This window comes from Choristoneura fumiferana, chromosome 7 (genome assembly GCF_025370935.1).
Source record: "Choristoneura fumiferana chromosome 7, NRCan_CFum_1, whole genome shotgun sequence".
NCBI classification, from domain to species: Eukaryota; Metazoa; Arthropoda; class Insecta; order Lepidoptera; family Tortricidae; genus Choristoneura; species Choristoneura fumiferana.
In genome coordinates, this window is record NC_133478.1 from 2,356,293 (window position 1) to 2,371,154 (window position 14,862).

The 14,862-nt window shown below is 39.6% G+C and overlaps 1 protein-coding gene across 1 annotated transcript in view; it reads left to right on the forward strand.

The window, feature by feature from the left end:
• Nucleotides 1-14,862, forward strand: part of sdt (MAGUK p55 family member stardust) — a 233,774-nt gene that overhangs the window by 120,877 nt on the left and 98,035 nt on the right. The window contains 3 exon segments of the mRNA XM_074089810.1: nucleotides 496-698; nucleotides 700-1,152; nucleotides 9,672-9,803. Coding sequence (XP_073945911.1) covers nucleotides 496-698; nucleotides 700-1,152; nucleotides 9,672-9,803 — 788 coding nt within the window.

Genomic DNA, 14,862 nt, shown 5'->3' on the forward strand with positions numbered 1-14,862 from the left:
CTTATGTACTTATGTACTTCGGGGATCTCGGAAACGGCTCAAACGATTCGTTGAAATTTGGTAGTGGCTTGGTCTTATCTCTGGAAAACGCTTATTATCGTATTTTAGCCCGAGCAAAGCTCGGTCGCCCAGGTACTGTTACAAACGAGAGATGATTTAGGTGTAGGGTGTATGAATCCATCCAGCCTATTTTGGTCACGGCGACCGCTTCGACCTATTACAGTATTACGGCGCTGATGCGCCCTGACTGAGATGACTGTACCCAATTTTATAAATACCCAATTTTGGCGGTGAACCTTACGCAGGTAAGGAACTCCGCGGCGCCTTCACAGCCCCAAGAAATAGCTCCTGTAATATGTCTTCTTTTGGGTTTCAAAGTCCCCAATCTGACGCTTCACGAGACGGTTCTACTCCAGAAGATTTGCTGTTAAATCATAATAGTCTTATTACGCCTATAACCTACAAATGTAAACCAATCTTGTTGTTTAATTCCAGGACCTCACCGCGAGATGGCGGTGGACGTGCCGGACAGTTTCATCGCGCGCAACAAGACACCCCCTCGCTACCCTCCCCCGCGCCCGCCGCAGGTACGCCTGCGTCCCTCCCGCGACGACGAAACCTTGCTTCTCTCCTCTGGATCAGGCACGAGCTTCGGCAGCAAACACTCCACCGTCCTACAGAGCAATGTGGACTCCGGCCCCAAGCTCCGACGGCTCCAGCTACAAAAACAACAGCACCATAGAGTTGCTATCCGGCCCACAGAGCTCTGAAGGTTCCGGAACCAGCTTCGGAAGCAAAAAAAGCAAAAACTCATCAGAAACGGCCAAGTGTGAACTAATATCTGATAGAGGCTCCGTCGCTTCCAACACTACACACACCCTCAGCGACCACAAGATCCAACTCTTAATATCTAACGGCGATGATTCTTTGCTAGATTGTAGAGAAGGCGTTTCCTACTCAGCAAGAACCGACTCTGTGCTCATCAGAGAAGCAGTGTACGCGTCATACAAGCTCCCTCCAGGGTTTGATACCACACCCGTGCTGCTAGGAAGAGAGGTGGCCGTGGATGTCCCGGATTCGTTTGTCCAGATCGTGAAAACCACCCCGAAATACCCGGGCGGGACCGCGGACAGAAAGAGCTTGACGTTGCAGGTAACAGGCACACAATGCGCATGTCTCATTGGTGGATGGGATCGCGGGGAATGCTTGGGACTGACGAATTTAATTATACTAGACATAGATACACAGACACAAAGATAATGTTGGAAATTAATTTCAGTATACTTTAGGTGGTTTATAAAACTTTGATTAAAATAGACGAGTAAGATGAATTAGGAAATAAAGTGGTTAAGTCAAGGCTTCTTCGGCCCAATGGGTCTTGAAATAAAAAGACTACTGAGGTTTACAATGACATACTGCAGAGAAATATGTCAAATGTAAAATTAAAATAAAACCTCGTAAAAAGAAATGCTTATGTAAAATTACTACTAACAGACACATATTTGGCATCAGTTTTGAATAAACTTAATTGAATTAAGGAAGATTTCGTACTTGGCAGCAAGCCATTGAAAATACTTGTGGCGTGCGAAGTAGAAATTGAAGCAGTTAAAAATAACTGCTTAATTCCGGAGGTCCATATTAATGGACTAAAATTTGTAAGTAACAACTATCATTTAATATCAATAACTGCTGCTATTTCTGTGGACATATTAAAAATAAATTAGTCTTGTTACTTTAAATACGTCAGTTCCAAATGAGGGTATGATACAACGTACCCACAACGGGAGAGTCGGGTTACTAACAAAGAAGGTAAAACTAACGAAATGGTAGAGCATCATTAGAATAAGTCATGTTGGAATTTTACTAACAGAAATTCATCATCTTAGTACATTGCCACAAACCTACGCCTAGCCTAGTATTCAAACCGTATTATAAAGCGATGGGAATAGGATTGAAAGATCGGTCATTCATTTCATATACATTACGATTTGGACGTATGCGGAATAACTAAATGTTCCGTTTTTAATCTCATCGCAATTTAATAATATCAACACCCATTTAACCAACAGCGAAGCCGGGTCAAATGAGTTTGTGGCTATGTACGAAATTTTAATGGTGCAAACTGAAATAAATTTTATGAAGTAAACTCGCTTCACCATTAAAGTTTCTCGTTATCAGCCATCACATTTCATTAACACTCACTGCAGAACTGTTGAAGATTAGGCATCAACGTCACCTTACTACGTTACGGTACCTGAAAATACCGCTCATGATCAGTTGAAACTGTCTACATTACCAGGAGGTAGGAACCTCTGTAGTACTTCGAAACTGGAGCAAATTCCTTTGGTCACGACTCCCTCCGTTCAATTACGCACGAGCGCTTTATCTTAATCAAACAGGGGTTCCTTCCCTTAAAAGCGGCCGCTGCATATTATTGTTTAATTCGCAAATACCTCCTTGTCAAGATTAGCATCTTGGCTCTTTTCTTGTTTTTCTATCATTTGCCCTTACCTTTCTTGGCAATAGCCAAGTGTACATGCATTTGCAGTTACTATGTCACAATTAATTTATTTACAAATTTTAACAACGTCCAAATTCTCTACTATGCTACTCCGTCTTTGTTACAACCACTCTATTTTACCTTCCATGCTATGATGTTCAAGGTGCAGTTCAACGAGATCATTTTAAACCCTCAACTATGCAAGAGGGGCGTTAAATTAAATATCTAAGAGTCTCATATTTATGTTTGTCTCTGATGATACAATATTCACATTGTGCTAGTCAGACAAGTCCCCTTAAGATCTTTTTCTTTCGGCTATAATATTGTTTGATGTTTAAAATTTCACAATATGGGTTTAAAGTCCGCTTTTTAGGATTAAATGTTTACGTGTATACCTATTCAACAATTTGGAAGAGGCGCGAAAACCACTTTGACCCATTCTTGCACGTAACGTTTAATGCGTCAGAGTGAGATACAACATTTGGTTCTCTGACTGATTTTCTTCACGTGGGTTCTACGTTGTACAACTACACATAATACCAATGCACAAAATATCAAAATTGAATCCTAAAGATACAAATAACGGATCGACTTTCATGATTGATGTCACTATCATTCTAGCATTAATGGTCATTAATAATCATTAATCATCGTCATTTATCACGCTTACTGCACGCTCTACTGTCCGCGGCTCCAGATTTAATGACGAAATCATTAAATTCTATGAATTTTCGGTGTTTCCTGCTTAAATTTTAACTTGACTGTTTGAAATTGTTACATTGGTCGCTTCGGTAAATACGCCGTATTTTCAGAATTTCTGCGTTTTTCGAGACTGTTAACTCTAAGGGATCTATGTGTTATTTAAATTATTTATTGAAAGATTTAATTACTACGTTATATGTATGTATAAAAGTATTTACTAATCTCTGCTTGTAGACAAAAGCCTGATAAGTCTTTGATATAAGAAAACGTATGGATTGCATTCACTTTAAATGTCTCAATTACTATGGGCAATTGACAGCGCCTCTAGAGGCACGTGTCGGCAACAAACTGTTCTCATTGTATTTGACACTTTTTAAGGTGTACGCATGCGAGACGCTTGTTAGAACGAAAGCTAACACAAAATGCTAAGCATAGGTTAATTAGGTTAATATTAAGCGACTTAAATGAAATTCTATCTCACTCTCACTTTCATACTGCCTGGGTGGTTCGTAAGAGAAAGATAGAATTTGTTCATAGTGTGCAGCATTTACAGCACGGTCGCACGTGCGATGGTCGGCGCGCCGGCCAGCTGCTCATGCGGCGTGAAACTCGGTCGATTTTTTAAATCACACCACTCGAAATAATACCAATACCATTTGAAAATATAAAATTACTATGAAACGAAGACTAAGATTGTTTACTACACAAATTCTATTTCAAATTTATCACTGTTTTGCCGCTTTCGAATTTTTTTTTGTGGTGTGACTTAAAAAATCGATTCACCTGGTAGAACATGCAACATGCAATGAACAGAAGAAAACGGTTGCTGCGCCGTCGCGGGTAGACGTGGCCAGGCCTTATATCTAACAGGCGTTTTGTCTTCACTAGCATTATTAGGGAATGACCTGGGTAAAAAATGCTATTATAAGTAATCAATCCGTCAGATGAATTATCAAAAAATATTGGACATTGTATTTTTTATTCTGTCATTCAAACAAAAAATGACAAATAAGTCCGGGAGTGCGGGGAGGGGGGACGGGTTTATTTAATGCAATTTACAAACGTGTGTACTGAGACCCCATGGACTCTGGGTCTCAAAAAGACTCAAGTCTCAAAGAAATTGTATGCTCGTCTTTTACTACTTTCTACATTTCAGTTGCTTCTTCCGCAGCCTTTTTTTGTGGCACCCTGGAGGTCTGAAAGAGTTAGGGTATCGACGTAACTCGCATCTCAATACAAAACCCAATCCAAGCTCTGCACAGAGGGCGACACTAGCGCAAACCCATGACAACGTCAGTCTCTTTATATTTTGTCGCCATGGCAGATCGTACCAAAGAGTAGAAATCATGACATATTTATTAGTATTAGTAACAAAATAACATGATATTTTACATCGATAGTAACGTAGAGCTATATTCCAAAAATTATTGAATTACATGATTTTTATATAATGGTTAGTTTTAGTAACCACTAAAAGAGATGATATTTTTCATATAGATATAGTATTAATAAAAATTTATTAAATTAATACGAAATTAATTATTTATTATTTAAATGGTAAAAATGTAATTACATGATTTATAGGTGCATTTGCAATGAGAGGAGCAAAAATTTCAGTAATATTCCCTATTATTGACAAATTAAAAAATACGTGTCCGATGATTTTTGAAAATCTGGCGGAATATTTTTAAAGGAATTTAGTCTATTGGGCCTATTTTTTACTACTTTAGATTCTAGTGACTAACCGTTTCTTTTCAGGTTGATAAAGCTCTTTATTATAAGTGCATGTTACCTAAATAAGACTGCTGTAATCGCTTAATTATATGAATGTGGGGATCAATGTAAAAACGGTAACAATGTAGCATGTTATACTTTTAAATAGATGTAAGACTTTGTCACTTACTTGCATCGTCATCTATGTATAGACTGCATGAAATTCACAATAGTTTGTTGACGTCCGTGACAGGGGTTGTCAAAGTAATATTGATGAATTGATGATTGATGCGCCGCACGTTTTGTTCCAAACAGCCAGTCTAGCGCCGTAAGGTACATAGATGTCAATGCCTACAAACTTGTGACTTAATTTTTTTATTTAAGATGTCCAAAAACCACAGCAGCTCTTGTACGTACCTGATCTAAGAGATTAAGATAAGCTCGTCTGAAGTTCAATAGTTGCCGTGGCTTATTTTCATAAAATAAGGATAAATGCATGGGGTTACTAAAGATGTTGATAACATTCTGAAATAACGGTACAGTCAGCTCGGATACAGCGTAACAATGTGATGTGGATGGTTATCTTGCAAGCCGATTGTAATTATTGTGTCTTAGATTTTTCTTTGGAACTAACTTAAGACAATCTTGAATAGTCATTAAAAAAAGACAAGTTACGACTGAATGAGGGTTTTACTGAGGCAAAATATCGCTAGATGTCGTTACTATCGTGAGGTCCGTTTGACGTTTGCTTGTGATTGGCTCGTTTAGTTATTTAACCAATCACGAGCTAACGTCAAACGTCAAACTCACGATACTAACGCCATCTAGCGATATTTCGCCTATATGAAAACCCTCAAGGTGATTTTCCACCGGCGAGGCGAGACGAGACGTGGCGAGACGGGAATTGAAATTTGTATGGCGGCGCCCGTGGCGGCTCGCGGCGGGCGCGCGAGAATGCATACAAATTTCAATTCTCGTCTCGCCTCGTCCCGTCTCGCCTCGCCGGTGGAAAATCACCATCATTGTCGTGTGCACTCAATCCCTGTATCATTTCAAGCATAGCATCACTTGTAACATTTAAAATCAACTTCCAAAGATTTATCTGTAAAGGTAGAGGGGAGGGTGCTAATCCAATGAGGGCTATCGCGTATGAATTCGCTCATAGTTTTTGGGTGAGCTACGCGGGTTTATTTATAATTAGAATAATTTTATGAATATTTTGCAATATCTGAAATTATTTATGGCAAATATACGTTCCGGGGCAATGAATGTCTTTGTTTTGAGACAGTTTTGTCTTTCGGAAACCTCTCTGTTCCCTTTTTTTCAGAACTAAACGTGGTCTATGCAACACTGTGGCATGCTTGATATTTTTATGGTACGGTTTTAAGGTGTATTAAATATGATTTTAATTTAAACTTTGTTTTCACGCCTGTAATAACAGACTTTGAAAGCCATACTTAAAAACCTCACGCAACAGTGCGCCATCTAGTGAGACAAAAAACGATAGCCCTCATTGTAGAGCAATTCAAACTATCCTTAGCATAATACTTTAGCTCTCGCGATTTATAAAACTTAAAATTATACGGCTCAACTCACGTTATAAGTCAGAAACAGTCCGAGAATTCCCTGGTCAAACCCAATGACTCGATCTAATAATTCATCAAACTTTTGAATTTAAACTTCTAAGTACATTTAGTGTTCTTTTTCAACAGTCATTTATTTCGACTTATCGGGTTTGACCAGGGAACCCTCGTCCGACTAGGTAGTTAGGGTCTTTTTCCGGAAATACCTAAACTTGTCGGACCTTTCCTGGCGTATAATCGTGACTTGAGCATTTAATTTTTGGCCAACTATTCCAATAGCCCCTCCCTAAAGCTATCTAACATGACCAGGAGTTGTTCATTTGCTGTGAGATGCAGCAGATACCGCATCGTAATTGCGACTTTCCGATAGAGGGCGTCTTTGTCAAAACATGTCTAGGGGTTCCCTCAGACCAAAGATCCATCAAAGAACGATCAAATTGGAAAAGCTGTCTGACCAATGCGGTGACCTCTGTCGAGACGTCGTTGTTATGTGGACCACGTAACGTGGTGACAAGCTTTACTCTATGAAGAACCTTTCGACTTGGCGACTTTTTGTTGAAAGGATACCTAAGCGATGATGTGCTGGTTAGGGGTGTGTAACAAACTTTTGGTATAACTGTAACATTTAATTTTGGTATAATGCTGCATTTGATATAATTCAATTTATGGCAGACGAAAACTTGCTACGATTGTTTTATAAAATTAACCTTAGTCTAACCCATTGCATGTGAAATAGAATAAATCATAATCCCGTAAAGTTTACTTCTTGAATAAATTGAAGACATTTATTGACAATTAATAATAATAAAATTGATAATAAGCATTAAATAAAAAAAATAAGTATCCTAGACTTAAAAACTTACATAAATGAAAAATAAAAACTAAAACTAAAACAAATTACTAAAATAACGTGGTGTGTAGAGCTATACCGTTTGACGACCGGATGGCCAAGTGGTTAGAGAACCGGACTACGAAGCTTGAGGTCCCGGGTTCGATTCCCGTCCGGGGCAGATATTTGTATGAATAATACAAATATTTGTTTTCGGGTCTTGGATGTTTAATATATGTTTAATACAAGTATGTTTATCCGTTGCCTAGTATCCATAGTACAAGCTTTGCTTAGCTTGGGACTAGGTCAATTGGTGTCAACTGTCAAGTGTCCGATGATATTATTATTATTATTATTATACCAAGTTACAATTATATCAAATGTTGTTAAATCTTTCGAGCCGCACCCTTGGGCTAATAATTAAACTATCTAGGATCTTAGCCAAGAGTAGCCAAGTGCAAAGGGCTTTCGAATTTCTAATATTTAATATTCTATGCTAATAGAAGGTCCTAACTAGCTTTTAAATCTTCTTTGTCTTATTGACTTTATAATTAACTGTACAAAATAAATAGACGAGTCAATGGCCACTTGCTGCCAAAATTTAATCTCTATTTAGTTTTATGCTCAGTTTGGTACCTGGTATCAAAAATTATGGAAGTATGAAGCTTAAACCAGGTTTACTTACCGACTAAATCTAGATATGGGTATTATTTCCAGCAAGTGTCCGTAAATAACTATTTATGACAATACTAAGCTGGCTTCAGACACGTTACGTAATTTTACAATAGTGTATAAATATTTGTCTATTGCTCACTGACCATGTTGTGACAAAGGGACCCGGAAGTATACGTTAGAGTACCAGGTATTCCTGTCTCTAACTTATAACCGTGACCCTTATGTTGGCTGATTGTTGCCCAACAAGTAGTACTGACATTAAAATCGGTCTCTACTCCATCCATGTATGTACGTGGTGTATGTGGTCGTGTGTTTGTAAATGCATGAAGTACGTACCGTGTATAGTTGACGCCAGCTAAAGTAAAAAGTTTCCCGTTTTTTCTCTCGTCTTGGCCTACATTCCGTAAACGTAAAACGACAATATAGAAACCTGATGGTAGCACCGGTCTCTCTAGATCATAGCAAAGCGAGGTGGTCTTTCTGCGCCCTTAGCTCAATGTTTTCTATCCCATCATTTGGACACTGCTTCAAATTGGTTGGTTGATTTTAGCACTCCTTGCCACTTTTTGTGGCTTACAACACTTGTTCTACCCAAGAACCCTTATGTCGGCTCTGCCTGATGGCTCTATATTGTCAGCAGTCCCTTTGCAAGAGTCTCCCTACACATCAATTAGAAACCGTCTAAAAATGCTTTGTACTGCTATGGAGGATGCCAAATGAATACCTGGTGACAAGAATGCTCAACCAACAGCTGTACTATGTGCATTCGTAGAGGTCCTAGGGGACGACTTATGTTCAAGAGTAAACGTCTTCCGGTAGATATAACGATGATTACAGTAAAACTGCTTAGACTAATACCTTCGCACGGCGAAAGTCCCACGTAACGCTGTAAGCAGCTGATAGCACAATAAAGAGACCCAAATCTAAATAAAATCTTACCAGAACTATACAATAGAGAAGGCTTGGCCAGCCCCGCTTGCTTGTAGAGTTTTTTTTCTATAAAGTAGGCTTACGTTTGATCTCAATCCCGCTTGATGGAAGGCAAAGATGAGGCCTAAGATGGTACACGTTTGCCTACAAGGTGTCTGTTCACGTTGACCTTAAATATGTCCAGATTACAGCGTTCCGGGAAAACTGACCTCGGCAGAGAGTTCTGACGGATTTCTAAGCGATGTAGTGGGATTCTTGTTGTGTCCGAGTGGAAATTAGTTGATTTTCAGTAGATATCATCATATTTAAGTATTTATGAAGAAAGTATCTAGTCTGGTGTTCAAAAAGCACTGAAAAACTGGATATAACATCCACCTTTCGAACGAAAGAAAAATGGTTTGTTCAAATAATTTATTGAATCATTATCATTTTATTTATTGGATTTATTGAACGGTTTGTTCAATTTGAGAAACGCTAAAAATCCAGCAATATTGACAACTGGATATTAACGAATTTGCACTTGGGACCAAAGGCTTCTTAGGCGGACTTGCACGGAGCAGGGTTAACTGTAGAACCGTAGAACCCAGGGTTAGTGTCAAAACGATTGGAACTGTCATGCATAGCCTAAGGTTAACGTTTTAATTTTGTAACCCTAGACCATGCGATCCTTATAGGATTAAATAAAATAAGCCTTTCCCCACCACCCACCATCAGCACCCACTAACACCTGCCTCCACAGCAGGTGAACGGCACCGCGAAGACGGCCGCGCCCGCCATCCCCCCGCGGGAGGCACCCCGCGACGCCCCCCCGCGACCGCCCGCTCACGACAATGTCACCAAGGAGCAGATGGACTCTATCAACAAATACAAGGTCAGTGAACTTTTCGTAAAGGTAGCATACGATGGCGACCGCGACTCACGACCGCGACCGGATCGCGCGACACACAGCTTGGTATGAATTAATATGAAGCACTAACCGTTCATTGTTAATGATACTCCCAATACGAACCCTGAGATATTGGGATTGGGATTATGTTGGGATAACATATCGTTTAAGAATATTATATCCAGCTAGTAGCTATACTCTCAATAGTTGATAGACGCATGCAATTTGAATCTTTTCATCTATTTGTCAACATCACTGTTAGAAGAGGTGTTGTCGACAGATCCTTTTTGGCAACCGCAGCCCTGGGTAGCGCTTGGTGGGGTCGTTAACAATGGACGGTCTGATGGATATAAAGCGACCGCGTCGCGCGATTGAGTTCATGACTAACAGTGGTCTAAGCTACCCGGTTGCGGTTGTGTGTCGCGGTCGCCAATGATACCTTATATGATACCTTAATGTTTTAAGCTCTCATGTGTGAGGGATTACCAAAAAAAAGGAACTGTAGGGATTGACCGTCGATGACCTTAGTCAAAAATAGAGAGATTTCTCACAAGGCAAAAGGCAGCGGCAGGTATTATGCCTGGGAACCGAAGTCCAAAGGAAGAGCGTCAGAAGTTGTAACCGAGTTAAGAAACTTCAAAAGCGCGATGTAGGATTCGGTCGGAGTTTACATTTGCTCACTAGATGGCGCTAGGAGTCGCTACATTAGTTTATGATACTCACAGACAGAAGCATAGAATAACAAAGGAATTTTGTGAACTATACGATACTGTGATACTATACTATACTATACGTACTAACCAATGACCACTTTTATCTATTAGCAAAAATAATTCGCGATTTAGTATTAACTTCAGTTTAATAGAAAAATAACGTGAAGTCTTAAAATACGTATAACTGCCAAGCTACACCAATTTCATGTAATCTTTTTTTAAACAAATCTCTGCAATACCCCATTGTTTGAGCATATACTCAAACGATGCTTACAAATTAAGCCTAAAAAACAAGTATTTGGCTTTTAAGCCATGTACGCGCCTCGGGCTTTTAACTCGTATTACATGGTTAACCGTCACTTCTTGTCTGCGAAAAGTATCACAGATACAAGCCACCTGGGATTGATAAAAAGCATTACTTTCTTGCGGACAGTATCTGCGTTTCAAGATATAAATAGTCTAACAGTTAAACTTTATTACAATAAATCCACCCAGACATCACGTTCAGCGTCTATCCATTTTTTCCGTGTGAACAAACGTGACAACTAATCGTAAACCATTGATGCCCAGGATTCCGCTTAAGTAGGTATTTTTTATTTCAAACTGTCTAGCGATTGACCTCCATCTGGACAGTTTGGATTGAACAGCCGTGTAAAGGTTTTTCATAGGATTTTTTGATTGAATTTAGACATCATTCAATGTACCACGATTGTCCTCGAATAAAATATTAAACAATCCTGGAAACATCATCACTACTATGGAAATATTCCAGATTAATTATGAAATATCTTGTGTAATTTAATGGAAATGACAAAACATCTCATATAAAATAAAATAAAAACTTAAAAAAAGAAACAACAGCAAGCATCTAGTGTATCGTGTAGGGTCACCTACACGATAGGGACGCGGCGACCTAAAAAAAAAAATAGTGACATCATATTTTTCATATGTTTGTGTGCCAACATTTTTGAGGATTGTTTTTGAGAGACTTTTAATCTGACGCAGGGATGGAATACACGTGAAGTGCGATTAGAGCATGAATACCGGTATTCGATAATATCGAAAAACCGGAATATCGGACCAAAATTCCGATATTAACACAACCGATATTGAAATCGTATAATACCGGTATTTCGATATTTTCGATATTAATCTCTAAATAATATTTATTTGGTTTTTTAATAGAGTATTGTACTCTCAACACTCTCAAAAGTCACAAATTAATTACTTATTTTATTAATAGTATTATTTAAAGTAAATTAAATTAGAATCTACGATTTATAAAGATTACCAACGATACCTTGATAGGTACCTATGACAAAACCGCGTGTCATCACGTGCCGTGTCTTATATCTACACCTGGCCATATAGTAAATGCATGGGATTTATTAGTACTACTGACAAGGGTCAGGTGGCGTAGCATGGCGTCGCGTTTTAGTAGTGTGTTCCTACCTATCTACCGTGAACCTGCAACTTTAACCAGGTCATCCGTCCATCTCGTTGGTGGACGTCCTACGCTGCGCTTGCCGATCCGCAGTTCTACATCGAGAATCTTTCGGCCCCAACGGACATCTTTTCTCTGTACTATACGTCCTCCATTGCCACTTCAAAGAGCTAATTCGCTTGGCTATGTCGGCAGGCCTCTCTTCCCCACTGGGCACACTGGGCGGGCAAGCGCCCAGGGCCCCGCGATGGTTTGGGGCCCCCTAGTCTCTCCTCCATTACCAAACGATAACCTAGGTACTCTACTCTCGCCTGAAAATCAGGCTTACCGAATGCAGCATGTTGTGCCCAGGGCCTCTAATAGGTGAAAGAGGGCCCTGTACTCAGTACAGTGTACTGTATGTCGGTGACCCTTGTTCTTCTACGTGTCTCCGCATTTCTGATTCGATCCCGTAGAGAAACACCAAGCATAGCTCTTTCAATAGTTCTCTGAGCAACTCTGAGCCTATTTAAACATATGGCCTACTTATAGTAATCACCACGTCTCGGATATATATGTCATCATCATCACTGGTAACACACATTGGTTAAAGACTTTCGTCTTAAGGTACCTACTGAGGAATTTTGGACGAAAAGTCATTTCCGTGTTTCCCAAACGCTGCCCATCTGAGTTGGATTTGACGATTGACCTTCTTCTCGAAGTTGGACCTATCTAATTGCGGTTTGTCCCAGGTATACATACGCGTCAACAACTTCAAGAATCTAATTCTCAACCAACACACCACACGACACCACATGGACATTCGACATGACCTTCGTCTTGTCCATGTTTATTTTGAGGCCTAGGTACCCGTTGGAAGACTCGATTGAGGCCTTCGAGCATCGTGCTTAGTTCTTCCATCGACTTTGCCATGACCACGATATCATCGGCAAACCGAAGTTGAGTGATGTACTCGTATTATTCGCCGTTCATATTGATGCCTTGTCCTTTCCATTCCAGAAGTTTGAAGGCGTCTTCTAAAGCGGCAGCAAACAGCAGTGCTACTACGAATCTCGAAATTCGAAGTTCGGGTCGTGCGGTTCCTCTCGCTCTCGTATTAAATAGTATAAGTGTCAGAGGGACCGCACGACACGAACTTCGAGTTTCGAGTTTCGTAGTAGCCCTGCAGTTTCGGAGATATGCCATCTCCCTGGCTTACGCTACGCCTCTTTTCAAGGGAATCGCCTTCGAAGTCTGTTCCTGTATCTACTCGGAATGACATAGTGGCGATTTTATACAGACACTTCAACACTTCGATATACCGATAGTCAATACGGCATCGCTGGAGAGCCTCAAGCACCGCCAACGTTTCGACCGAATCAATAAACATTAGTTTATCGGAGTGATACATTTTTGATTGTTAAGCCTTTAACACGAATAAAGTTTAAGACATATTTGAAATAATCTTAGCTACTTAAGATTGTCGGTACCGGAAAGTTTTGTTGCGGGAAAATCATTTATTTTACTTTAATAATACGAATATCGAAAAAATATCGAAATACCGGAAAACCGGTATTTGAATTTTCGGTATCGAAAAAATACCGGTATTGGAAAAAAGGTCCGATATTAGATGCTCTAAGTGCGATGTTGAATTCGAGATTCAAGAGGTTCGGTGGATTGAAGAAGGTTCGAAAGAAGTGTGTAAAAGAAATATTATGGATTAAGTATTTGGGATGACAAGTGATTCGAATGAAGCGATTGTTTAGCTTAATTTTTTTTTTCTATTCGGTACTTACCTGTGTTTGGTATAAATTACGTGTCCGATTCGCTCTTGGCCGCGAATTTCATGAAATCGACTCCGTCTGTCTGACCCATTTCTTTTTGAGACACAATAATAGTACCTTTTTCACGTCAAAGGAGGGAGAATCAAAGCTTTCTTAGCCCTTAAATAACTTACGAGCTGGTCCTACCCAGGAAACCTTTCAATATAAGGATGCGTTTAATATCATTTCCGAACAGCCTTACGTATTTTTAAATGCCATGCCAGACGGCGACTTTCTTGCGACACGAATAGTCGCGCGTCTGAAATTTCCTATGCCGCAGTCAATGTGGTGATTTACACGCTGTTCAAATTTTTATCGTCCGCATTACTTATGTTAATCATTAGCTAGACACTGATTTGTAGTGATTATTGTATGTCGTTTCTTTGAAACGTTCATTCGATAAGCCTTGATAAAATGGCGACACGCACGCTGGCTTAAAAATGTGACTGACTGACTGATTAAAAGACAACGTTCTGCCTGACTGAACCACTGGAGCTAACTTGAATTTTGACAGACATATTACCCTAAATATTTATTCGTAAGTAGGTATTCTAATTCTTTATTCACCTGCATGTGCATAGTGCACAAAGTATTTCAAGAAATTAGCACGGGATAGAGAATTTCCAATACCCGCAAATTCTGCATAAATCCGAATTATGCTTTTCATATTTCTACAGCAGCAAAGCAAGCTTAACCTTCATTTAAATAAATTAAGCCGTCAAATGTCTAGATATAGATACCTTCGCTATCAATATATACCTACAGGCTAGCAAATGTCTCACAATAACATCGTGTTACTATCACGGCCTTGCGATCATCTCCCAAAAAATTGCAAAGTCGCCGTGTGCAGCTACTCAACTTGCCCTAAAAGTTCCCAACTCACTACGCCCCATCGTAGTTTGGACCTTAAATCGGATCACGGAAAATTCCAAGTTTCGCATCTCTTACAAAGCTTCGTAAAAGCGGGGACATGTTTTGTGAATTTGTCGATAGTGATCGATTATCGCATCTATCATTGTATCGATAGTGTTTGTGATGATTTTGTGCGAGGATAAAAGCTGACCAGTCGCCTTGGATATTACTAG